This window comes from Ptychodera flava, chromosome 20 (genome assembly GCF_041260155.1).
Source record: "Ptychodera flava strain L36383 chromosome 20, AS_Pfla_20210202, whole genome shotgun sequence".
Classification (NCBI taxonomy): Eukaryota; Metazoa; Hemichordata; class Enteropneusta; family Ptychoderidae; genus Ptychodera; species Ptychodera flava.
The window spans coordinates 13,958,463-13,986,386 of NC_091947.1; the positions used below are offsets into that span (position 1 = coordinate 13,958,463).

The 27,924-nt window shown below is 38.8% G+C and overlaps 1 protein-coding gene across 2 annotated transcripts; it reads left to right on the top strand.

Annotated features, from left to right (window-relative positions):
* Positions 1–27,827, top strand: LOC139120118 (rhodopsin, GQ-coupled-like). 2 transcript variants are annotated; one of them, XM_070684215.1, is made up of 4 exons: positions 1–524; positions 8,805–9,172; positions 21,601–21,734; positions 22,940–27,827. In XM_070684215.1, exons 2-4 carry the CDS (start codon positions 8,814–8,816, stop codon positions 23,839–23,841), a joined length of 1,395 nt encoding a protein of 464 aa, XP_070540316.1. In that variant the 5' UTR covers positions 1–524; positions 8,805–8,813; the 3' UTR covers positions 23,842–27,827. The 2 variants fall into 2 exon arrangements, with proteins under 2 accessions (XP_070540316.1, XP_070540315.1); XM_070684214.1 differs by lacking the exon at positions 1–524 and adding an exon at positions 2,609–2,709.
* The last annotated feature ends 97 nt before the right edge of the window (positions 27,828–27,924 follow it).

A 27,924-nucleotide genomic window follows, 5' to 3' on the forward strand; every position in this document is an offset into this window, starting at 1 on the left:
TTATCAAAATTCTCCCCATAACTTCTTAATTATGATTACGAAGATGGGGATCTGACACAGTCACGTGAAGACTTACAGTTAAACTCGGCCAACAAGTAAGTCTGCCCACGCGTCGTTTCGTCATTTTGTTTCTATGACAGCTATTGCACGAATCTTTGGTCCCTGAAACCTCGACGCATAGAGCTGAGCACAGCTCGCCCGGACAACTGATGTTGTTTCGCAAGGTGACCGTATTCCATCGGAGGAATCGAATCAAGTCGGATTAAGCGGAAGTGACGTCGGCGCGTAATTCCATAGATATTCAGAGGAAAACGTTGATTTTATCAGCCGAATAGGATAGATTAGGATGCATAAGGAGGTTACATATTTCTGGGGCACCGCTCTGTATAAATGCAAGGTGTAGACTGTCTAGACCCCATTTTCTGAAAACCTACGAAAGGAAATGCCCGACGCTGTCCAAGTCATTATATCGCAATAACGTCTTCAATTAGATTCATAATTGGCATCGATACTTAAACCTCCAGGTAAGTACCTTTCTTCCTTACATATTCATGCACATTTTAGATTAAACTCGATTAGATTTTTGCGCATTGCGCTCGCACCGAACAGTTGTAACGCTGGCGATTAACATTTCACAGACTTGGGGGCTACTACTTGATACAGTCAACGGAGAAGAGTTCTCCCTACTAGCTATGCAGTTCCCAGGTACTTGTACGTATGGAACGCCAACCATTGCGTGCAAGATTACTGCAACTTGTATCCCCTATCCAAATCTACACTACAACAACTGCTTAAATATGTCGATGTGTTGACACTTCCATCAGATCATGGAGGCTAGAAAGTAAACTACCCTATATTTTGTCATGAAGCTATTTTACTTTCGAACTGTAGTTGGCTGTTGGACAATATGATTGAGTTTTTTTTCTTTCTGCGGAATAACTATAGAAACAAACATGAAAATCTAGATGGTTCAAACATTTCCTTCAATCAACCGTGTCATAGTTTACGTTCACAAGCAGGTAAATTTAAGAAGTTTAATGTATATAGATTTCGAGTAGCGATGTAATGTATATAGATTTCTGGTAGCGATCAGCCAATATTCCTGAGCATAGGGAACAGCTATGCCGTGTGACAGTTAACGCAACTCGATTTAAAGCGCTCTCTCTAACACAGTGCACTGGAACATCCGTTGTCATGTCATGTTGTCTCCGGTCTTTAACTGACAAGAAAAAATGTCAGATTTACGGGCGAAATGGCCATTTATTCGATGTCAGGGGCCAACTTGGACATGGTAGAAACAATGTGGCACATCAAGAACCAAGAAAGCTTACTGACAGGGAATTTGCCCCACTTCGGGATAAATTGCGGGAAAAAGCGAAATCCTCGGAGGGAGAATGTCGAACATCATTATAAATGGGATGATAACACTTCATATTTAGATGGTACCTTTTATTGCAGATTTATACAAATATTGGAACTATTTTGTCATAAATCGATGTTTTGGTGGTATTTTTGGCGTTTTTTTGACAGAAACTACATCTAGCAGTGTACTCATTTTTCAGCTCGTCGAAGGTGCAGCACAATTGACAAAAAAGTGAATTATCGAACCATTATCCGCTCTCAGTCTTACCTTTTTAATTTGATGAATTTTTTTACCTGATCCGGATAAATCGTAAAACATGCAAAATGCTGCAAATTGCAGCAGGCGCCTACGTACGCCGTTCCCATGGGTTCTACTATTTTGAAACCCGTTTAACTCAAAAGTCAAAGCACGTATGGTCTGTTCATGAGCCACTACTACATACAAGCGTCGAAACATCCAATATTTATCATTACGTGCATGGGATAAACCGAATTTTTTTTGAAAATAAGGAAGATCGTCATCTATTCTAAATGAATAAAACTACTCAGCGTCTGAGGCAATTTTCCATGACATATTTTCAATAAGCACTGATAACAACCTCACTAGGGGTTTAATGTTAGTGAACCAGGAGAGTTGTTTGTACACGGATGTCACAGTGATCGAGAATTCAACTTAACTGTGGCAATACATACTTGAGGTATTCGCCATTTGTACTTGAAGCGTTCAATTGTAAAGTGTCATTCGATAACACTCAACACTGAACAAGAGTTTGTAGTACATGGGTGCACATGTGTGTCGGTTTACACCGCAAATAATGGCAAAAGTTGGCGTCTGCATGCTGACGTGTATAAAATGCATGATATATTCCTGTGCAATACCGATTGTCAAACCAACGAAACTCGATAGCCTGGAAAAACTATCAAAAAAATTTCCGCCTTGTTTATTAGACTGTATGGGAAAAAGATACACTACAGTGCCCTCATCCAATTACAATAACTATTATTTGAATGCTGCCATGGGCCGTCGATGTGAAGTGCTGCGCCAATAGACAAATCGTAAATATTGTCTGTTTTGCCTCGATGTCAGCGGTGCCAGAGGACAGACGCAAGTGAATGAGTTGGCGGCGTTGAATAAAAAAGTTTACCCATATGGTTATGATAATTAATGACGCTTTCACCGCGGATGCCCTCCGTGTTTGAAAATCACATCGGATAACAGGTTGTTTGCATTCGCGCGGGAGAGAGACGGCCTTGAGGAACATTACTGCCTTGGCGCGTGGGATTTATACGGCGTGACAATTTAGCTCCGGGATGAAGGCTACAGATTGCTAGCGAACCAATGCCATGGTAGGACGCATTTCTCATCGTTTATGAAATTATCTTAATATTATCTCCGAGTTAATTTTTTATCAAAATGTTATTCAAATCAAATATCGACGTGAACGCAGAACTCAGATTCCAGACATTCTGGTGACGAATATTCGACGTTATATTCGATAAAAATTGTGCCAACTTTACTGTTATTGGCAGTTGTAAGATAAATGTATGAATTTTGATAAAATGTTGTTGTGTTGAACGTCGCTGCATTTTTGCTGTCTGGATACCTATTTAATCTGTCACCGATTCCCCGAACAAGGTTTGCTTGGAGTAATATGGAGTTATGGCCGGTCCAGTGATGGAAACCGCTATATCCTATTCAATTTAGATGTCGTCGCGAGTAAGGCCCGCTGGCTATGAGCCTGAACTTTATCAATGCAAAATCTAATGGAAAGAGCGACGTCTATAAGTATTCAATTATGCAAAGTGTGTGAATGTTGCTGGTTAAATGTGCAAATTAAATGATAAGAATTACATGAGAAGGGTTCATATTGATCAATGTTGAATCTTCAGTTATCGCGATTCGTGCATTTCTTTACAAAAAAATGCTAGTATAGGTACTAAACCGTCGGAAAGACATGTAGTGGCTCTCTGTAAAGGCGCTGAAAAGCAAAGTACAATTTAAAACGACCTGCTGTTTCATTTGAATGGTCGCTGCGACGACTCGGATCTATAGTTTTAAAAAAACGACGGGTTTCTATGCATGAGAATGCGACGGTGTTTTTAGTGGGAATTACTTTTGTATTAACTACATGGGGAAAGTATATAGGCGGCATGAACACGACGTGTATTCAAAGCTGTTACGTTTGGTGTTTCGCGATGTCATGAAATGCCTTCGCTACATCAACCATGAATCCAAACCAACCATGAATTCAAATCAACCATGAATTCAAATCAACCATGAATCCAAATCAACCATGAATCCAAATCAACCATGAATTCGAATCAACCATGAGCTCAAACACATTTATTGATATGCAAGACTTGAGTATAATTTACAACATCGCTTCGTCGCAATCCGGAGTTTGATGTTAATCGGTGTATCCGTTACGTTATTTGCACATATAGGTTCTTGTATCGGTTCTTTTCACTTTTTATGTAGAATGCGCCTCGGGGACACATACTGGACAGATATTCTGACTCTCAAACTTTTACAATTCTTTTCTGGTCTACAGCTTGTGGGGCTCATTTTGAAGCTCTCGGTGTAGGTAAAGTTTTCACCGGCTTAGTTTTGTGAAAATCAAAAACTTAATTTTCCCCGTAGCGTTAACACAGGGATGGCGGCCATTTTGAATTTCAAGTATCGGTGAATGTTTGGTAATTTGTTTCTCTTGTACTAAAAAATTGCACGGTGACCCCTTACTTTTCGTTCTTGTTTTGTTAAGAAAATGGGTGAAAGTTTCGTTGGGGAAAGTTTGAGCAAGAATGTAAGTCTCCCAATTCCGAGGTGCGGACTACCTTCAATAATATAGAACAGTATGTGTTCAAATAAATTTTGGACAGCTTGCCAACCAACACAAAACACGCACTCGACATAAGTGAGCTTGACATTCAAAGTGACTAGTCATAATCGACTGATTGATCGTTCGCAAAGGTCATAACCAGAAATGTGCAGTTCTTGTTCGTATTCAAACCGATGTTGTTCCATTCACAGAAATTCCGTACACTGCTGCAGATGTATAAATATAACTCGTAAACCGCTGCAGTTATATTCATATGGAAATTTGAAATCATAACCGTTGAATTATTACAGACATTGTAAACTGCTAAGGTTGCACTCATATCCTATAATTTCAAATCCACATTGATTTATGTATAGTGTGCATGCTCAGCTATTAACCTTTTATTTCGAGGAAAGTTGTTTTGTAATGACATCAGCTGTCAATAATTATCATACCATGAATTATGCAAAAACTGACATTTTTGCAATTTTCTGACTGTTTACCACTACAACTAGCACAGTGACTGTTGTGGGTGCAATGCTGTTTGTATCGTTCATAACTTATTATACAAAATAAAACTCACGTTCTATTTCAAATGTACACACTTTTAATTTGCCGTAGTTCGATACAAACCCTGGATCAAATATGACCCCAAAATTATCTACTGTGAAATTTGACCAAAGCCGTTCTGTAAAACTCAACCGTCCTGATTTCCAACGAGCCCCGAGCCCCCTCAACTAATCTAGAAAAGGAATCTCGTTAACCAGATTTTATTGTGAGATGTTTGAGTTCAGCTAAAGTACAAGTTCTAGCAATCTCATCCTTGGGTTTTGTAGCTAATATTGCAAGGAAATTTCTGATGAAAGGTTATAGCCTGTCGCTCATTGCGCGCCAAACAAATGCATGGACGAATGCATCAGAAATCCCGGTGAATGCAGATGGCGGTTAGAAATGAAAAGACTGTTGATGAAAGTGTATCGATGAGAGCGGTGAGCTTATAGACCGGTCGTACAAATGTGAACATGCAGGCGGATCAAGCTGACACCGGCAAATGTCGACCTCGAAGGAATGAAAATCACCGAAGACTGTATCTCCCATTCCCTGGGGGCAAATGCTAGCCAAAGCAGACTTCCCCCGGAGTGACCTATTTTTCACCCGGGGTTAACAAACACATGTTGCCGTATGAGTATATCCAGTCAAGATATTTTTGAATAAGAAAAGTCACGTTGACTAGAACTCGTGGTAACCTATAAATTCACCAATAGTTTGGAAAATTCCCATGGTTTGCAATAGTGATGGCGGACATTTATACAGGGAAATGTAAATGAAAGGGTGGAGACAGAATGCGCCGCGGGCACAGATTTTCATTTTCTCAAAACCTCAAAAGTCTTCGTTCGTCTGCAACTTAGTAACTTTAAGAGAACATTTCAATCTCACTGAATTACCTTTTCGTCAAAATCGAAAAGACGACTGTTGACCAAGAGACTTTACGCAACAAAATGGTCGCCATATCGGTCGCCTAATACCAGTAAATTGGCGGGAATTTCCTTCGACAACCCAACACTTTGTATGTTGACCACAACGTTTGCCTTTGCCTTTGAATCAAAAAGGCGCAAAATTTCTCAACTATGTACAAGAAGTTGTTCACAACTTTCATTGTCGATCTGCATATTAAAGTTTTAAAGTACCAACTAGAACACGCCAGTCTTTGCTTTATTCGGACACCGAACAACACTGTGTCACCCGACCATGGTTTTCGTACTTGAACATTAAGATCTAGGCAATATATCATTTTTGTAAACGTTTATTCTATTTACAGAGTTATTATATGTGTAAATCCAGCTAATGGAAAAGCCATCTGGTCTAAAGTATTATAATAGTTAAATGCAATCGATAAATAAATATTCCATGATGATATGTATAATATACATATATACATGATACATGTACACATATTATATACATACATATATATATATATATATATATATATATATATATATATATATATATATATATATATATTTATATTTCAAGGCTGTTATTCTGTTGGCATTATATTTCGACTTGTAATTTCTCACTTCTGGGCGATGATATCTCCACCTGTATCATGAAAATGCACTTTAGTGCTACCGTCGAACAAGACATCATTCCAAAAACTGATCGCTAACAGCTACTGCATATGAACGAACCTCATTTACACAGGCCATCCCTGCCTCGCATAAGATTACCTGTACGGACATCTCGTTCAGTCGTGAAGAGTTATCGCGATTAGACGAGAGATTTAATAGATATGGATGTTTTCAAGAATTGAAAAAATGGCTGATACATTTCTACTTCGGGATACTTTCATGAGAATTGAAGCGTCGCTGCCACTGTCTTTGCGCCCTCTTGTCAGGGCAACTGATCGGTCGTGTTTGAAGGATTGGTAAATCTTACAAAGCGCCTTCGGTGGTGGAGTAATTGCACGCCGGGTATGTTACTGGATCCTATAATCCCTTGTTCGCGATCAGATTCTTCTGACATCACACGCGCTACATAAGTTCCTTCTCAAGTAATCGTCAGTTTTGAAAAGAGAACTTTTTCTTTTTGTTTTAAGATAGTACGCGCCTCGAAAGTGAGACACACTTTTGCTCAAACTTTCCCCAATTAAATTTTCAACCGTTGTCTGACCAAACAAGGTTTAAAACTATGGGACCTGGTACTAGAGAAGCCAATTACCTAACATTTACCGATACTTGAAATTCAAAATGGCCGCCATCCCTGTGTTAACTCTATGGAGAAAAACAAAATTCTCGATTTTCTCAAAACTAAGACGGCAATTTTTTTTTCTTACTCCAAGAGCTTTAAAATGAGCACAAACAAGCAGTGGATCAGAAAAAAAGATATTTGAAAAATTTGACGAGAATCAGAATATTTGTCAATGAGGCGTATTCTACCTTAATAGACTGCATCAATCATCAGAATGAACTTCGTTAGGAATGGTCGCTACTCGTATGGGGTGCGTTTCATGGTCGCGTATTGAAGGTTTGTCCCTATAAATCTCAGCAATAGTGCGCACTCTGAGCGTTCTTCCTGTAGATGATAATAGTCTGTGAGAGAGTTGCAGGAGTTTGTTTAATCGAGCGATTATCGTGGAGCTCAACAACTGCATCGCCGTTCTTGCGGATCAGCAAATACAGCGAAACAGCCGTCTCTGTAACAGTAAGCATACCGTATAACAGTAATCACTATCACTGTTTCATTTCGTTCCATTTTCGTGGTTCAGTTTTGAATAGTTTCTGATCGATGAACGAACTTTATTGAAAGTACTAGAAAGGGCCAAATGTCGGCTGTACATTCATCTTTCCTTGAGAGGCGCTCTGTTCGACCGACGATTGCTCGGGTTTTTTTTTAATTTTGATGGACAACGCGGACCACTGCATCCCGTGCATCGGTTCAAGGAAATGCTGAACTGAATCACATTCGGAACGATCTTTGGCACATCGAAGATGAGAATTCCACCACCAGCTCTCTTTGGTTTTCTAAATCACGTATAACAAAGTCAAGGACATCAATCATTGCACCTATAGAAACCGTTTCAGGTGTTCATTTTCGGCTAAGCATATTAAATTGATTCTTCACGGTCGACGGCAGTACAGTCAGCCGCCGTCGTTTAGACAGCGCAAAAGACGTAAGCCGATCAGCTTGGATAACTATTCATCATTCATAGGCATAAATTTAAAAGATAAGTTCAAAATGCCCTATATCTATATTTCCAGCCTGTTCCTCAGATTTCGATGGCGAAGCAAACAGAAGCGATGACGAATATCTTCCCATTTTTACAATCTATTACAATTTTGATCAGTTCACTGCATAAGAAAGAAATACTGAATAGTGGTTTTAACTCTTTGAGTGCCGTTATTTTTCCCACCAAAATTTTAGTGCAACATTTTACCAATTTTTTATGAATTTTTCTGTAATTTTTTTGATAATTTTGGATCAAATGGATATCACATTTCAGACTACAGTTTTTTATCGAAATTTTGGTAAAAATCTGAAAAAATTGACTTGGGCATATTTTATAAAGGTGACAAAAATTGGCTTTGGCGCTCAAAGGATTAACAATTATGTGATGAAAATAATTGAACACAAGCCTTATTATATTAACCCTGTCACTGCAATGGTTTTGGACCAAACCCATTGTTATCCATGGTAATTGTGGAGCTGTTTACCTTGAATTAGGGGGCGAATGGTAAGCCTTACAGCAAGCGGAAAAATTTGCAAACCGGAAGTTCTAACCGATGATTTTAAGGCGTTCCCCGAAATACAACAATTTACAAATGGCAGTTGCAATTAATTACAAACAACAATTCTGAAATTTAACTGATAAATTCTTACAGCAGAGCGTTGAGACCAGACATTTTTTCCAACATGATTGACTCGACAAACTTTATGTGATTGACCCTTTCGTATCAGATGTAAACGCAAGCTGCGCGCCTTCCCCTGGTCAAGTTCAAGCATCTTTATTTTGAGGTAAATCAAAAAGTGCGAAACATAGACCCGTTCCAACTCGGCAAGTTCTATTTCATTTTAAGTACTTTTTAAAGAAGATATCATGTTGCACTTTTCTTCCTTTATCAGATCGCTGTCATGGCAACTACCGAAAACGTCCCGACGACAGAAGAGACGATTGTAACATCAGTGGCCACGGAGGAAATGACCACGGTGACTATGGAAGCAATAACCATGGAAGCGACGTCCTTGGCAATGGCTACGACCCACGAGGTGACGACAGAGTTTACGACCATGGGTGACGTCACAACACAAATCATGAACGTGACCAATATGACAGACTGGCTTAACGTGACAAATTCCTCTGAGCCGATTACTCCTGCCTACATGCCTCAACTAGCGTCGAAGGAAGCTCATTACTTGATAGCCGTAATCCTGTCCGTCATGGGTTTTATAGGATTCTTCGGCAACGGACTCGTAATCTACGTGTTCACGAAGTAAGTAAGACATGGCAACCCCCCTTGACCTTGCCCCCTCCCTGAACTTCGCCCTAGTTCATAAAAAATATTCACACAACTTTACGTGGTCGTTGTGAGATACGTTGCAGGCAGGGATATGATCAAACGGTGTCTTTATATACTGGTGCATTAGTGCGGAAAGTGATACTATGGATCATGACGAAGCCAAAAAGTCTAGTCTGTTGACCCTACCAATATACAAATTGGCTTTTTAAATTTTGTATTTTACAACAGTGATTAATAATGTTGAAATGACGTGTAAATGTTTAAAATCATCAAACTCGATTTTTCATTTACTTTTAAAAATCACAAAAGAGACGTGCCGTAACACAATCGGGGCTGTTGCGGTAAAGCGAAGAAACTTTCTGAAGTTATCCTTTCGACATGAACGACGTGAAAATGTACAACTGCATATTGATGATTTTTTGGAGGATTAGTTTTAGCTAAGTTATCGACAAGGAGTGTAAAAGAACTCCTAATAAGACAGCGGAGATAAATCAACGAATTTGAGAAAACACACAGTGACGTACATGTACCTGCCGGATGAACATTGTAATATCAACTAGAAAATATTCCATTTGCACCTTCGATATGGTTAGACGTAAACATTTTAAAATGAATTGTGCAAAGACATGTAGAACAGGATCTAACCTAGCTCTGCGTGGCAGGGCTGTGTGTTACCGGCTGGAGGCCGTATAACGCCGGTAACACATCTCGGTTTTCGGACTACCAGCACTTTGCTGTAGCGTGGAAGACCGCAATTTGAAGTACATCACTACACCCCACATATAATTCTGTTATCATGATTTGATTGTTCTCAGTCTCGTGGATAGCAACAATAATGATATGATATGGTCTAGGGAACTCTAGCCCGCTGCTGGCACGTTTGAATTCAGTGCACGTGTTTTCTGCGCGTAACAAATAGTCGTGCACCAGTTAACTGAAAACGCGCAGAAATGTAGTCGTTCACAGACTCAACTCTTTGGGATTGTGTTCTCCGCTTGAGAGGTTCGGACAAATGAAGTTTTGTTCTGTGTAATAAAGTTAATAAGGCATGAAAGCGAGGACAAGATCACGATCTTTTGCCTGCCCGGATGATGGTGCTCATGACGATAAAATTGATAATGCTTGAGCTGAAAGGGATGACGTCAACAATATAACACTGTCCATCTCCAAGTTAACATGTAAGTTAGTGTAGCAGGTAGCTAATTTACGAGGCAATTGTCCTGTTTGCCTTGACGGATGTCGCCTCAATTAGGTCTGATCATTGTCGGACAATGACGAAGTTCAAGAGGCGACATCAAGGAGGCGTTGTCAATGCGTCAAATGGTTGATAATGTCGCGAGACTGGGAAATCGAGGACGAAAAGTACAAACGAAAGGAAGTCTGAAACGTGTCAATCAGATAGAAAAGTGAGATACTTCACTTACGAAAGTGCAAACGAAAGGCAATTGTCACACGGAATCGGAAGCGAATTCCTCGAAGTCACATCAGTAGCGTTGATTGAAGTACACATTACTCGGAAGAAAAAACACGACGGCATTTTGCGTGACCCGAGCAAGCAAAACCAGGTATTTGATCCCAAGCATGGTTAATGTCGTTGAAGATAAATTCCACTACACGGATGGGCGAATAGGAAACGTTTAGGGAAAATTATCGCTCAGAATTCCAAAAACGATTCCTAATTCCAGTGTATGTGGTTAAATAGCACATGGATTTTTTGGTTATGCCTCGACGACACCTCTTTAGAAAACCTCAGCGCGCCGAATCTTTTTCACTGAGTTTCAGTTCAACCTCAAAATATAAAGTAACGTGGGGTTTTCATGCACGCAGTATCCATCAGACTCAAACACGACACCAGCTCAAGAAGAATCATTACTTAGTTTCTTTTATGAGCTCTAAGACGTATAAAATCAGACCAAAGAAGTCTGGGAGATTAGTTCTTTAGACCAGAAAGATTCTTCGTATTTCTAAGCTTCACTTCAGACTACTAAAGTATTATGTATTGCTAAAATCCAACGATTAGAATTTCGCGAGACAGACGAAGTGATCTTTCTAATGCGGGATTGAACAGATGCCTTTAATTCAAATGTAATTCACGTTTGAAGCCCCTATGAATTAATAGGAGAACCATGAATTAATAGGAGAACCATGAAATTTGATCACAAAAGTCTTGCTACGAGTGAATCCCAAAGATTTCGATGGAGAAAGACCACACCTTCGATATCGAAATTCTTGTCTCATGAAGTAGAATTCACATTAAACATAAAAGTAGTATCGCAAAGAGTCTGTGCTTGTAATATGTGATATTGAAGATCACTTCGTATACAGAACTTGAGCTGCCAGCGATCGTAACGTGGTGAATACGACATGCATACGATGCGAAAGGTTCATTGTAGCAAATAATTGTGACCTGAGCATACGTATACTTCATTTCAAGCAGATACTGGTAAACATGGCTCGGGCATACGTACATTGTAAAGATGACACAATATGTCAGTTAAAGTAATGCAGATGATAAAGTAAGACAAGAGAGTTCGGCGAGGACCATGAAAATTGTCTAGCAGAACGTGTCGAGTCTGCGGACACAATAAATATTCAAAATGTTATGCGAGATTGGTCAAAATACACTCTTAATGAAAATTCAACAAATAACGGTTTGCCTTATTGAGGATTGTTTAATTGTAGGTAGGTAAGGAATTCCAACGCTGTGTCGCTGCGTACGTATGTTATGTTGCTTAACTGTTAGCTTTCTGTTCAAGGCACAGTCGATTTTGTATTGAGTGTAAGTGTCTTTGAAACTCAAAATAGTGAGTATCGTTAAGAGCCATATTGTTTTATTTTAGATTATAAACGTACACACACTAACGATAGTTACCTGATTTAAAGTTACCTTCAAGTTTACATCTTGAAGCATTGGTACATGTACTATGAATAGCCTTTCCCGTTACATTGATGATGTGTTGCGTAACTGGTACACGAATATTTTCGTATTGAATATCAATAGTGTGTATCACTATGAGCCATGTTTTAGATCATAAAACAGAAATACAAGAATAATTGTTACCTAATATAAAACTATAAGGTACATTTAGTTCATAAAACAAAGGCTTATAATCGGCAATGATATCAGGAAAAGTAATCAGACGAATTATATTTCCTGAAGACGAAATATGGATTCTAAAAGGCTTAACCCTTTGAGCGCCAAAGTCAATTTTTGTTGCCATGTAAAATATGCCGAAGTCAATTTCTTTTAGGTTTTGACAAAAATTTTGATTAAAAACTGTAGCTAATGAAATTTGATGTCCATTTGGTCCAAAATTATTTAAAAAATTAGAGAAAAAATCATAAAATTTGGTTAGATGTGCACTAAAAATTTTTGTGGTAAACATTACAGCACTCAAAGGGTTAATACGTATTTTCCAAAATATCGGTACGATATGCTAAACGAGGCAAAATAAAAGCATTGTATAATTTGATGAGTACAGACCTTCGAACGTAATGCCAATTGAGGGGGCGGTAACATTAATAACTGTCTTGATGTAATACTTCCAGGAAAGACTTGAATCTATGATTACACAAGGATAACTTGCCGACAAGGCTACTTCTATAGAGTCGTCTCTATTTGACAAATTTCCTTCAAATGTGATATTTCTCTGTGGGTGATCACATATTTAGTTTTATCAACATTAACTATCCGTTTGTTGAACATGAACCAGCCGATAAGTTCCGAATTGTTGAATTAAGTATTGATTTCCCTTGTATTGACATTCCGGGTCCGTAAAGATTTGAAAATATTAGTAACATCGGCAAAAAGTCCATAATTTATATAATTGTTGAATTACTGACATCATTTGCATATGTAATGATCACAAGTTTGGATTTGGAATGGAACTCATGTCAGATGAATGAAGTTAGGGTTCAAGAATAGAATCTTCTTTCAAATGAATGATGATACGGTGTCGAAGTTAATAATGTATTGCTAATATGAACCCGTTTACGAATATCAAAATACATTATCGTGTGCGTACAGGAGAACGACCTCAACTAGCAACACTACGATACAGATGAAGCCCAGCAAAGCCACCTCAGTAAACTTACCATTCATGTCCAGAGAAACGAAAATGTAGCGAAAAAATAAAATTGTCAGTTTTGCAAACAATTTCAAAACCAATGCAATACGCGCCTGAAAAATCTTCCATGTCGGTCAGAAACACACCATCGAATGTATGAAAAATGGGGAAATGACTGTAGCGTTCTAGTCGTTAAAATTACAAAACATGCGAAACTTGATGTGCCGTATTCGACACCAGCTGGTCTATTGTGGCACGAGGAAAAATGACAGCATTCATAAGCCGATAAGAGAATCCCATGCAATCTGTGCGTGGCGAGCTGAAAGGGTATTACAACAAAAGTCCATAAAACATAAATCATACCATTGAACAGAGTTAGCATTTACGAACGAAAAATAATGATAACTGTTAACATGCGTATCATTGTGACTTGGCATACTACCCGACAAACCGTCCTCAACATAACGACAGATAAGGTCAAGGACAACTCAATCATGACAGATAAAAAGCTTTCCAGAGATCATCACATGGGCTAAAGATCGCTCAATGGTCTTTAACTTGTACTCCAGGTCATATAAAAATAAATGGTAAATCTAACGCCGAATTACATTTTTATCCTATTCTGTTTTGCAAGAATTGAAGTAGACAATATTCGTGGTGATGTGGACAGGACTTCTCCTGTGTTGCTATACTACATCACTATGTCACCAACTTCCTCTACATCTCAGTTTTATAACCTCCATCAGCATCACAACTTGGATCGTGTCCTTGTCCTCATTCTTATAACCACCACCATCTTGATTGTTGCTTTTGACATTATAGTTGAAATTTAGTAATCATCGTCATCTTCGTTGTCGTCACTGTCACCTTTTCGTTCTGTTCACCATCACTTTTTGTCGTCATCTTTCTTGTCGCAATCGTCACCACCACCACCACCACCACCACCATCATCATCACCACCACCACCACCACCACCACCACCACCACCACCACCATCATTATCATCATCATCATCATCATCATCATCATCATCATCATCATCATCATCATCATCATCATCATCGTCATCATCACTATCATCGTAAAAGCGAACTTCAAATGATCAAGTATCTTTGCCTCGTCACATATTACACCTTGAAAAATAGACTTTTTAAGTATCAGATATCTTCTCTAGGCATTTTTACCCCACTTCCAATGTCTATCAACACCTACTGGAGTCGTTGTATGGCAAGGAGCAATGTTGTACGGAACGCTATGGCTGTTCTCAACATGCAATTTTATGCAATGTCGTTTCTTGCGTCCGAGCCTTTTCTCTTTTTCTGATTCCATTCTCTTTTTGCTTTCTTTTTGCTTTTGTATTTGAAGAAATATGGCTTAACCACCGTCCTGCCCTTTACAGCCAAAAAGCATTTTTTGTCATCGAGTTCGGTGATCCGTGTATGCAGTACAATTTATGTGATTTATTCTATATTTAAAGGTATACAGTCATCTGTAATCTAAATATGCCCATATATGGTCAAAGTGGCGTTTCTTGGTATTCAAAATACCCATGTGAGGGCGCTGTTTTTAAAAGCGGCCACCCGCTTAAAATCTGTGATTGGTTAGATTTTCTCTTTCCATGGTAACTGTGGCAAAATTGGAACAGGTGACAGTATACCTTTAACGTGTGTTCTGTTTCTTTTCTAGTGATGACTTTCTTACTCAGCCTGTGTGAATTTTTGGTATCAATGTCTTTCAGTTTCGATCACCTCTTTAGTGTCCTTTGTCAGTTTATTTGTCGTTACTTTGTTCAAGAACAACGCAATCATCTGGTTTTAACTCTTTCAATAGTTGACCTCTAGTGTGCCCAAGACATGGTATGTATACCACTCGGCTTAAATCTTAAAGTTTGAAATTACTAAGAGCCTCTGTAGACACATGCAAATCTCTACAAAAAATGCAGATTCTTATGAAGCTACAACTGTAACGTGAATGGTCTATGTGTCTTTGTTTGACACTACATTTTAAGGTGAAGTACTACGAATTACGTCAAAACTAAGTTGTGGTGTCATTTTCTTGAAACTTTGCACAAATATTCTTGGAAGTTGTGCAAGTGCAAAAATGAAATAAAAAATGGGGGTCACCACGCTCGTTTCCATGGAAACGGACGTTAAAATGGCGTCGTTAGAAATAAATAAAAATGATATAATTCACTTAAACTAAAGAAATCAATTATAAAACACTTAGCAAACGAGTTAATTTTAATAAATACAAAGACTTAAGATCCATATCTATCGAATGTATGGTTTTCATGATGTTTGTGAAGAAATTTTAACATAAGTATCGATTACAAAATAATGATATCGAAATTATTTCACTACATAATTTTCGAACTTTCTTCCTGTCGCTTTGAATGGTGTCATTTTGACCAAACTTGGCGAATAAAATCCTGACATTATACCATTTAGTTTACACTTTTAATAAAAGGGTGTCACCACGCTACTTTTTACAATATCTCCAGGTGAATGGGTAATTTGCGCCACATAAATGGGAGAGAAATGTTAATTTTTTGCTCATATTGAATAAAAACCAGCTTCCTAGGGGGTCAAAATATGACAAGGTTATAGGTCACATGTATTTCTAAGACACTGGGTCAAAAAATTAGGTAAAAGCGCAATTTCAACAATGACAGGTGATGTTAAATATATGCGCAACAAAATAACCCATTTGCGGCAGGCTGGAGTTAAATCTGCGCAGAAACGTTCTAAAGCGTGTGCGCGTCCGAATTCGTCGCCCTTTACCTTAACAACCTGACTGTTGATACCGGTAATATCCTTACTCATATAGAAATGTATTTTTCCTTTGGGAGATTCTATTTATTATTAGGTGGCATCGGGAATGTTATTTTTACAGCGTACCCTAGAGAACAGTCATATCATGCAGTCCTTGATAGCCTGGGGAGGGTCAGATTTTACATTTACCAATTTTGTAATGAACACGAATTTTCAATGTCAGGTTAGCTACCATGAATAGCTAATTGTCAATATAAATGTACTTGACTAGAGAGGGGTGATTGACAGTTCGCATGTTAAAGAAACTTTACTGAATTTCATCCAAAGTGTTATTTTCGTTAGCTTACTCGGTCTAATCTGTTTATATATATATATATATGTTTGAAGTGCATTTGTGTTCAACAAATGTAATTTTGAAATTTCACCTGAAAATATCAGTTCACCATAAATGGGCATCTATGGGAAAAAACTAATAGTTTTTTTCAAACGTAAAACCAACTATATCTGTGCATTTATATAGGCCTGATTCTTGATACTATTGTACCTAACTAGATTACGGTGGTGAGAAGAGCATATATATACAGCACACATGATATTGGAATTTCACCAAAATGATCGTGTTTCACCTATACATTGGTGTTATTGGCGAACACTAATAACTTTTTTCCATGTCAAAGTCCCCTATATCTGATATGCCTGATTATTGATTTGAATGTATACTTAACTATGATTGGGATGAATAGAAAATTATACATGTATTTATGTACAACAAATATGATAGTGGAATTTCATCCAAAATACCAGTTTAAAGAGGCACTCCCACTTGGTAACATTTTTAAAACACATTTTTTTAATGTCAACGGTCGATGTTTGACATGGCGACTGCGCACGGATCGCGAGATATCGATAAAAACATGTCCTCAAAAAAGTTAAAGTTTGAATTCCGGTGGCCCACCTGAATTCAGCTTCCGAACATAGAACGTTCGGCACTGGGACCATTGTCAACTAAGCTATGGAGTACGAGTCTACGCTGACGCTGCTGTACGCCACAGCAGTACCACTCGCGTCGGTGAGCGGTCATGTCCCATGGGAGAAAGCCGAGTCCTACTGACTAGGCAAAAATACGAAAAACAAAGTTTGCTGATTCCACCAGAATTCGCATAGGTGACTAGCACAGATAGGTGCGGTTGATACATAGTATGTATAGTGGCCGCCGCGTGGTATGCGCGCATACCACGCGCGGCGGCCACTATGTATCGAACCACGCGTAACTGTGTGGCAGACGACAAAATGTAGTCATCAGAGGCAACAAATATTTTACACGTAAAAACTGATATCTATGTGGTATTGTTTAAAAATTTAATACAACTGATTGAGAATAATGAAAACGACAAAAACTAAGGAGAAATTTTAAAAAAGAATTACCAGAGGTGAAGGCATTGATAATGATGTATGTAAAGTCATCGCAGTAGGAGGTAAATTAATTGCGTCATTCGAACGTTTTTGGACTCCTTAGAATATCGTCAATCAGCACAACAACACACTTTCGGGGGACTTCGGGTCATAACCAGAAACGATCGTAAAACTTCGAGATGTGAAAAATACGCTCGGGAAATGACATGTTTTTATCGATATCTCGCGATCCGCGCGGAGACGCCACGTCAAATATCGACCGTTGGCATTAAAAAAATGTGTTTTAAAAATGTTACCAAGTGGGAGTGCCTCTTTAATGTACAATCTAATACCGAGTTTTTTCAATAGAATTCATTTCATTTGTGCAATTATATATGCCTGATTATTGATATGAACGTTATCAACTAGATTAGGGTGGTCAGAAGTGCACATGTGTACATGATATTGGAATATCACCCAATAATGTACATGTATTGGGTGGCTATGGCGAAAACCGCGAATTTGTCTAATTCTTGAAAGTGACATTAAGCCAACAACAAAAACCAGGGCATCTAGTTGTTGACGCATGTGTGAAATAATAGGCAGCAGGAGCGCTTCTTCTGTCTATGGTAAAATTTACGGACTTTGTATGTACCGATGGCTGCCACGGGTAATAGCTGTTAATCTGATTGGAAAACAAACTATGACCGGAAATTTTCAGGACGGTGGTTGGTCGTCAAGATTTTAAAGGCAAAGTTACTTTCAGGATATACGCTCGTCAAAATACGTTCTCGTCAACCGCTTAACGATGTGTTTTCCGCCAACTATTTGCCGCGTTCTAATTCGCCCGTAAACTGCCCTAATGGTATTGATACTATCCGCAGATTAGCGTCGCTGGGAGACTGCCCCTCCTGTTGCTAGGATATTCTACAACAAACTGCGTCAATTGTCCTCGGCGGCAATTTAACAACATAGTGCGAGAAACTATACCTGTGTAGTCCAGCTTCAATACGTCGGCTCTGCTTTGTTAGCCGACCATCCGATTTTGATGATACAGGTACTGCGGCCACGGGGTTTTTTCCTTATCGCCCTACCGTTCCACCTCATCTTCCTTTCAATCAATTTACGGCGACACATTTTCAGTATCATGGTCATGTCAACATCTTCACAATCGGCACGTACATTTCAGCGAAATCTACAGGGTTTCAACAAGCGGATAGAACGCGTGCACCAGCTGTTGTGGAAATTATCGCAGTAATAACAACATAAAGACCATGCATCGGAATGTATTCATGAAAATCTAAACACGTCATTATTTTCACGCGGCGCCTTCCTGTAATAATGAACTTGTCTATTCTCTCTACCTCATCGCTTTTTTTATTTTTGAATACTTTACGTTTCGCAAGGACATTTTAAAACTTCTGTCTCTGGATGTCATGAACCAGACAGGCGACACTTTCATCAATCACGATTACATGTACATGTCTTGTTTCGTAAGCCTGTCAAACTCCTCTTTACAGAATTATCCTTGGTGACTGGCATCGGCCACTATGAGCGGGTTTGATGTATTGTAATGGGCGTTTGATGTATCGTAATGAACTGTGGATTCGGCAGGTACTATAGCAGCAGATTACTTCAACACACCATAAAAGGGCACTTTTTATTGCTATAAATTTCGCATCTAAGGTGTTTGACCGTTTATTTCCTTTATTGCTTGTCTCAACGACTGCACTAGTCATAATTCCCCACTAGACAACGCATCGTTACTCCACAACAACTTCGTCATTCGGTGTTCAAATAAAAGCTTTGAGATTGCTTTATATTCCAATAGCTATCAATTACTTAAAAGTCTACGGGTAAAAGACACGTCTTTCGAGACAAACACATCAATCAAACCAATTGATATGTGAAAGCACTGTGTATTTTTTATTAAAGTGCCGGGAAAAGCATCGATCACACGCCACGATAAAATCAAAAAGGCGTGTATTAGGACGGGGTGAGTCTGGGTCAGGGATAATAGACTTGCCAGAAAACCGTTCACAGAGTGCATTTATTCTTTCAAATTTGCGAGTTTTGTCAATGTCGTTCCTCCCTGAATATCAATTCGTAGTTTGTTGACCCACATTTGACAGCGTGTAAGACTCACGGTGTCTTATCTATCAAATATAATCCTTTTTCACAGGTGGTTATCGTGCTTGCAGTTTCTGAAAAGGAAAAGCACGGATTTCGACTGCACCAATATTTGAATCCGTCGAATTGTTCCTTTCCTATGGGATGACGTTGATTATTTAGATAGAAAAGATCAACTCTATACAGTCTACATCAGTTTCATTTTCTCGAAAATTTAATCGGAGCTTTTCGTGGGAAATTCCATGAAATGGCAGAAAAAATTGATAGCTAATGTCCTTCTAAGATGAGGACAGACGATCGTGCGATACCATTGAGTATTGCTCCGAATCTCCATGTTATTAATTCGTGTAAAACACGAGACGAACCCCGTAATTTATTAATTTTTCCGACAATACGCCGATCTTGATGCTAAATATTTAACGATTAAATCTTTAATTTGCTAAACCAAATTATAACAAACTGCAACGGTTATTTAGTCCACCAGATGCTGCAATTAGTTAGAGTCGGTAAATATTAGGTAATTCGTTTCTATAGGGCCAAAGTTTGCACGGTGACCCCTAATTCTTGATTTCGAAAGTAAATTGTTTAAAGTTTTCCTATTGAAAGTTTGAGCAAAGGTTTAAGTATTTCATTATCGAGGAGCGATATCCTCAAAAGGATCTGTGGATTCTTGCTCCTCTCTGTGGTCAGAGACAATTCAGAAAAACTTTTTCTTCCTCCGTGCTGCATACTGAAGTGACAAGGTCGAACCTGCGGTATCATTTCAGACAGCGAGACGGAAATCGAAAACTTGACACGTATCAGATCAATGCAAGCCAGTCTGAGGTATACACATGTGAAAGCTAGCGTCGATCGCATTGAGTAGTATACTGTACTACTAAAGGCGCTCGACTTCCCGATAACTTGGGGCGTCGAAGAGTTGTATTAAACCTTTTTTCATTCCGGAACTCACGTCATGGCGATAAATTGCATGTATCTCCGAGATAATCGTAAGTTCTTAGACACTCACTTGTTTACGCGATGGCCTTGAAGTCGCCCATCGTTATCACTTCTTTACTTTCTCGACACGTCTCAGAATTGCCCACTTTACAAATCTCGTTATCTGATCGTTAAAACCATGGGATTGCCATCGAGGAAACCCTGCAAGTACGTCGTAGCCATGGAAAACGAGCAACACTGAAACAAAATGAAGAAAACATCCCCGTATAGAACATAACTGTTACTACCCGTTGCTCAGCTATTTTGGATCTGAAATCGACGATAAATCTGAATAGTTTGGGTGAAAACAATCACACCGTAAAAGGGAAAATTGTAATGGACATGACATATTTCCTTCGGGCAAAAAAAAAAATGGATGCAGAGACCTTGAAGTGGGCATCTTAGACAGATTCGTCGCACTGATGGCTTACAGGCGTTGCTGAATGATTAAAAAAGGCGTTTTCCGGAGAACGATAACCAAAAAGATTATTTTCGTCTTCTTCAAATGATACTCGACAATTCTCAGGAAAGTTAAGGAGTTCTCAGTGGTGATGTGTCATCGTAATCATCATCGCTGAATTAATTCAGGCCCCACTTTGCGTACGAAACGTGATAACGTTTCCGAGCCTTTGAAAAAATAAAAAAGGTTCTCATATGGCGAATACCTAAAACAAATACCGAACACAGTAGCAAATATATGAGATCAACTGAAAGAGAAACTTCGTCCAGGTAGAATCCCTAAGAAGTTTTCACATATGTTTTGTTAAAGCTGAGAACGGTGTCGCAGTACTTGAAGGTCAAAAATGGCCAAGGCAAGTCGGTGCAACGGTGCTGTAACTGCCTAATGCTGTTATCTTGCCGAGATACCGTCTGCCGGGCAAACCCACTGTCGTGTAAACGTGAAATAGAGTCGTATATATTGTGTTTTGGGATGTAATAGATGTTTTGAAGGACCCAAATTGAAGTGGAATTACCCCATACACTGTATGACGGTTGAATAATTGAATCGGCACGAAGCATTTGAATCTTTTTTCTCATCTCAGCCTTCCCGTTCTCATTCTAGAACGAAGTACCTCCGGACCCCGGGAAATATGCTAATTGTCAATCTCGCCATTTCTGATTGGTTGATGTCAATCACAAACTTTCCTCCGATGATCGCATCAAGTTTCAACCAGTACTGGCTCTTTGGTAAACTCGGTAAGTCGAACCATCTGAAACCCATCACAGATTTATCCTTGCTCTAATACTCCCTGGTGTCTACCCTGTTGTCTACATGGTAGTCTATGAGAAAACTATATTTTTTTCAGTATAAAACTAGCAATATCTATGCATTTATAGATGCTTGTTAATTTAAATGATCTAAATGTACTCGATTGGAATAGGGTGATTACAACTTGCATGTATACAAGAAATTTGATTTTAGAATTTCTCCGAAGATGTTCATGACAAAGCTATGAATATTTTTTTCCAACGTATAACTTGCTATACTTGTGCATGTATAGACGCTAGATAAAGGATGGTTAAAAGCTTCTGAGGCTTCGAGCGAAATTCTTTTTTTATTTTTTTTTCAAACCAGCAAACTCTCCTACGAGTTGTATTGTCACTGATGACTTGGAGTCTAGATTTTACAAACTGTCCACAATAACAGAGGCATTACATGTACAGGCTGTGTTGACAGAACAAATTCTGAGCATTTCCACATGCTCCCAGAAAAGAAAAAAAAAATGAAAAAAAAATAAAAAAAATAAAACTGTCTAAAATGTGCACAAAAATGCCCTTTAAAGTTGCAATATAAAAGTGTATAGTTACCGCAATTTCAATTTCCAAATGGCTAAAGTAGAAGCGGCGATTCCGAGGGACAAGTTCATTAATCTCCTTCGCCCAGTGAGAATTCACCAGTCTAGGTGAATGGGCTATAGTCAAGCACACTCACTCAGATCTGTACCTTTCACCCATTTTACTTATTTTCAAGTGAAGCTTTCTATTTTTCTCTCAGCAAAACATTGAACCTTGAATTAAACCAAATACCACCAAAAAGACCACAATGTAAGGTCATGAACAGGTCATGAAGATGGCGTTTTACGGTTATTCTCATGACATAGGCTCATTGTCATATTACGGAATATCTGCGAGTCAATCAAATTACTTTTATTCGTTTAAAAGCCACAATCGAAAACGGTCAGAAAAAAGATTTTGCTAGCAGTCACTCAACTTGCAAGGACAAGTTTGGGGAAATTATTGCAAAATGCAATCAGTGAATTGTGGTCTTAAAGTCAGTACTTTGTATTTTTAGCATACTTCAGGGACATAAGAAACACAAGTGTTTTGTTTTATTTGGGACAAAACTAACGAAAGCCTTCTTTGTTACCAGATATGACAACGTGTGTTTGTTTTCTTGCCAGGTTGTGAATTGTATGGTTTTGCAGGTGGTCTGAGTGGACTCATGTCGATCTACACGATGACTGCGATCGCCTATGACCGTTACTATGTGATATGTAAGCCCATGAAGGCAACCAGGACTGTCACATCAAAACGATCTATGAAGTTCATCGCGGGAGTTTGGTTTTATGCCCTCCTCTGGTCGGCGTTACCGTTCGCTGGCGTCGGCGCGTACATCCTTGAAGGCTACGCGACGAGTTGTACCTTCGATTACATCGACCAGTCCCTGATCAATGTTGCGTTCGTGACGGCCATGTACACGGCCGGCTTTCTAGTGCCCGTGTTTTGGATTATCTCTTGCTACAGTAGGATGGTATACACCATGCGCAAACACCGTCAGGAGTTGGATAGGATCCAGGACAAAGCAGGCAGGCAGGGAGACGTCACAAAAACCCAAGAGGCTGTCTTGAAAGTGTCAAAAGAGGCCAAGTCTGAATTCAAACTAGCCAAGATCGCCTTGATACTAATCGTGTGCTTTATGTTTTCCTGGGTACCTTACGCTGCCATGGCTGCTGTTGGGCTCATACTCGGCCACGGTTACTTGACCCCTACTGCACGCACACTGCCTGTTCTGTTTGCCAAAACTTACTGCATTTACAACCCAATCGTCTACGCTCTGACCCACGTAAAATTCCAGAAGGCCATTCGTGAACAGGTCCCGTGGCTGTCGTGCTTGTTCAGCAGCTCCAAGGGCCCTGACAGCTCCAAGTCCATCATGTCTGTCAGCCAAATGCGTCAGGGCTCCGTCAGCAGCCACGCATCTGACGCCACCGAAGTCAGCGACGTTGAAGGGCACACAAACCGCACTTTTGACGTCGAGCTGAAGTCCGAAGCCAACAAGAAAACTGAAACTACATCCTTATAGATAATACGTTTTCTAGTGCAGGAGTAAGGAGCACTAAACATTGACTAAGAAAACATTCAGTATTTTGTGTTATTAGTTACGGTCATCGTCATCACAGGCAAACTAGGAGTGAATAGTCTAAGAAACATAATATTGCTATCATGATTATGAAATTTTAATATTATAAATAAACCATTTTGGTATTGCATCAGGTTTTAGCTTCTTTCCTGCCTAGCAATCCTTGATAAAATTACTGAAGGTGTATGAATCATACTTAACATTGATGTCTACGGCTCGCCCATCATGGTAAACATACTATATATATATATATATATATATATATATATATATATATATATATATATATATATATATATATATATATATATATATATATATATATATATATATATATATATACGATATCAAATGCAATTCACACATAGGCCTATTGCTGAGCAGAATAGACGTTCTACCCTGATGTAATACCAGCATGGTCGTATTGGTAATATAAATGTGTCACAGTTGTGATATTAATATCATATTTCTTAGACTCTTTACTCCGACTTCGCCTGTGCCGTGATCTCTCAGACAGGCTACAATCCCAAAAGAATAAAGTTGATAGAACAAGAGCGATATCATTACTAGTAATTTTAGCACTGAATTTACGCACAGTTGTCAGAGATATCCCCTCGTTTACGTATATATTTAATCACTCGACATTTTGTTGTATTTTATCTATTTGACGTTGTATCCCCGAACTGTCCGAGCAGACAAGGAAAATAAAGCCGCGTCGTGCCACAGCGCCAGCTCCACCACACCATATTTTAGATTGTTGAACTGTCTCGACAACAAACTGTACTGTACAACCTAGAATTTATAAATTTTAGAGCCTTTTTCACTGAACCTAGGTCCCAGAACGAGTTTCAATCATCATAGCTTGATGTGCCTTTACTTTCAGAAATGTTATTTAATGGTCGTAAAAAATTAAGCAACTTTTTGGTAGGAATTTCGGGTAACTTCGCCTGATGCGTATCGCACTAGAAAAATAATTGCGTAGTCTTTAATTAATTTCAATTAATCAACTTTTACGTCATCAATCTGACCGTGGCCTTGGAAGATTTCCTTCAGAACAAACCGCTGGCGTGCACTTTGTCGTAAGAGAATCGAAGCATCAATAGAGACCCATGCAGAGAAACGTCTGTGATTAAAGGAAGAATGCACTTTTTTCGACAGATATTCAGCTCTCAAAAATTTTACGTTTTTTAAATCCATCACTTACGTGGACTCATTTTGAAGGTCTCGGAGAACGCGCCTCTGGGACAGATATTCTGACTCTCAAATTTCTATTGTTCTTTTCTGATCTAGCACTTGTAGGGGGTCATTTTAAAGCTCTTGGGGAAAGAAAAACTTTTACGTCTTAGTTTTTCGAAAATCAAAAATTTAATTCCCCCTGGAGTTAATACAGGGATGGCGGCCATTTTGAATTTCAAATATCACAAAATGTTGGGTAATTTGTTTCGCTGGTTCCAAATTTTGTCCCTTGATTTTTATTGTTCATTTAGGAAGTGAATGTTTGAAAGTTTCATTTCGTAAAGTTTGAGCAAAAGTTGAAGTCTTTCACTTTTGAAGCGCATACTACCTCAACCGGATTAATTTTGTCAAAATCAGACGTTGAATTTCTTTTCCTGTGCAGTCAACACATGGATGGCGGCTATTTGAATTTTAAGTATTACAGGTATTTACAGTACTTTGTTTCTCTGGTACCAAAAATTACACGGTGACCCCCGACTTTTATTCGTGATGAAAGAGAATGATTGAAAGTTTTCACGTGGGAAAGTTTGAGCAAATCTAGGCGCCAACTATATACACCCTGACAAGACATACAATACGGCCGTCGATTGGAATGTGACAACAACACTGGGTGCATTGAATTTTGCAATTCGCAATGTTCTCTATCGCAACCATATCGAGAATTACTCCAATTTTAGATAAAGCATTTGGAGAAGTGCTGGTACGATATACCACTCTGTAATGCTACTTGTAATTACGATTCACGGTTAGACTGCAACTATCAATGCCCGCCCGATGCAAAATTGATTCGTTCTTTTCCACACCATTTTTCAGTCTCTCACTATTGTGGCCTTCTGTAGAAGAGAATTTTATTATTGTGCTTGATTCTCACGTGCCCGAGTGCCTGGTCGCCTATACGGTTCATTACATCTCAATATAGAGAGTTAAAGCGACTGTTCAGTTTGCCAAGATTTAGCCTCCTGGTTGTTCACGCTCCGCAGCCTCCGCTGAGCAAATTGCCTGTGCGACGAAAGGACATAATAGAACCATGTGATTTTAATTACTCTCAGGTTTTTAAAGGGATACAGTCGTCGGAACTGCGCTCAAAGGTCGTATGGGACCCATACGACCAATCACAGGCACTGCCGTAGTTGACAACGCTGTTAGTATAGTAAAAAGGGTCCTTTCTTACTACACTAAAAGCGCTGTCAACCTAGATATCGTGCACGAAATACATTGTTTGTAAACAAGAAATTCGCACAGGCTCAGTTCTGACGACTGTTTCCCTTTAATTATCACGACCGAACTGAACGTACCTGCTGAGTCCAGCCTGCATATTTGTATACCATTTGAGTGTTATGGTGTAAGTTAGTATATTATGACGTTGCCATGGTACATCTGAAGTATGGCATTCGTATAGAGAGAACTAAACCGATATGTCTCTATGGTAATGTGAATTTTGATTATCATTCGATGCATGTAATTAAGTGTGACGCTATATATTTGTACAAGAGCACTCAACTGGCACAATGCTGTCAACCGTAAAATATGTTCAATATTACAGCAAAGGTATGCTATGCAGAATTTTCAGGTTGTTATTGCAGCTGACGGATATGTGAGCGTAACGTTCAGACGATGGTTACGCCATAATGTGTTTTGTATTCGCATTACGGACAGAAGCATTTACATGATCGTAATCGTCACGATCGAATTGTTTGGCATGCTGCCTGAAGTTCATTGTTCCAAAGGACCGGGTGGATTCATCGGAACCATGGTTTCGTCGCTGTGTCATCCTACTACAAACGCAAGCCGTCAATACAAGTATACGTGGACACACAGTTCAAGTACTGTTTATCTACATTGTAGAGAAAAAAATCGTGTGCTACGTCGATAAAGTAATGCCATTTTATTAATTTATAACGAAGACAACCACATCCATATCACCTTGGTAACCTACACGTTTTAAACTAATCTCCTTTCATAGTATCTATTCAGGACTAGATTATGAATCATAAAAATGGCACAACTTCATTGCCTGTGCTTAATTTTTATCTTAAAATATTTGTTCAGATTAAATATATATTATATATATTAATTTATAGTAGAACAACCATAGATATAAAAGAAATTTAAGTCCAGGTTTATGACTTTTCAGAAATTTCATAGCACAACAATGCCTGAGGTGTATTTTTATCGTTTGGGCTGGTAGGTGCAACACTATCTCTCTTCATGTTTATGGACACGTTTCAGATTTACTTCTTGAGGTACAATATCCCGTCACCATCTCTGTTTCGGAAAATAATATTAAAAAAATGAAAATATCACGTTTCTATCATTAAATATTATCAGCTTTTAAAAAATGTGTTGATCACTACTGATTTCACGGGCAGTAGAAAGCTTTGGGATCGTAGTACCTCAGAGTTGATTAATACTGTGGAAATTCAGAATATGACATAGAATTCCGGGCTTTATTTTGTACAAAATCAACCTGAATCTTTGACCATTCGACAGAAAGACGATAAACACAGGGCATTAACATTCCCACATGTAAAGAATAAGGCGACGAGTCACTGTCGCAAAGAAATTAAGTCTGTATTTGATAAATTATATGATTAATAACAGAATAGTTATCAGCTTGGCTAAACACTGAACTGTGTGACATTTACAGAAATGTGAAAGTTTAATCTTTTGCAATAAAGTTTATTGAAAATTGACACAGTTGTGGATGCGGCTGCCTTATAGTGGAATGCAGGTTTTGGACAGAAGTATTGTATCCATATATAGCCGATTATCAATGTTTGCACTGTAAAA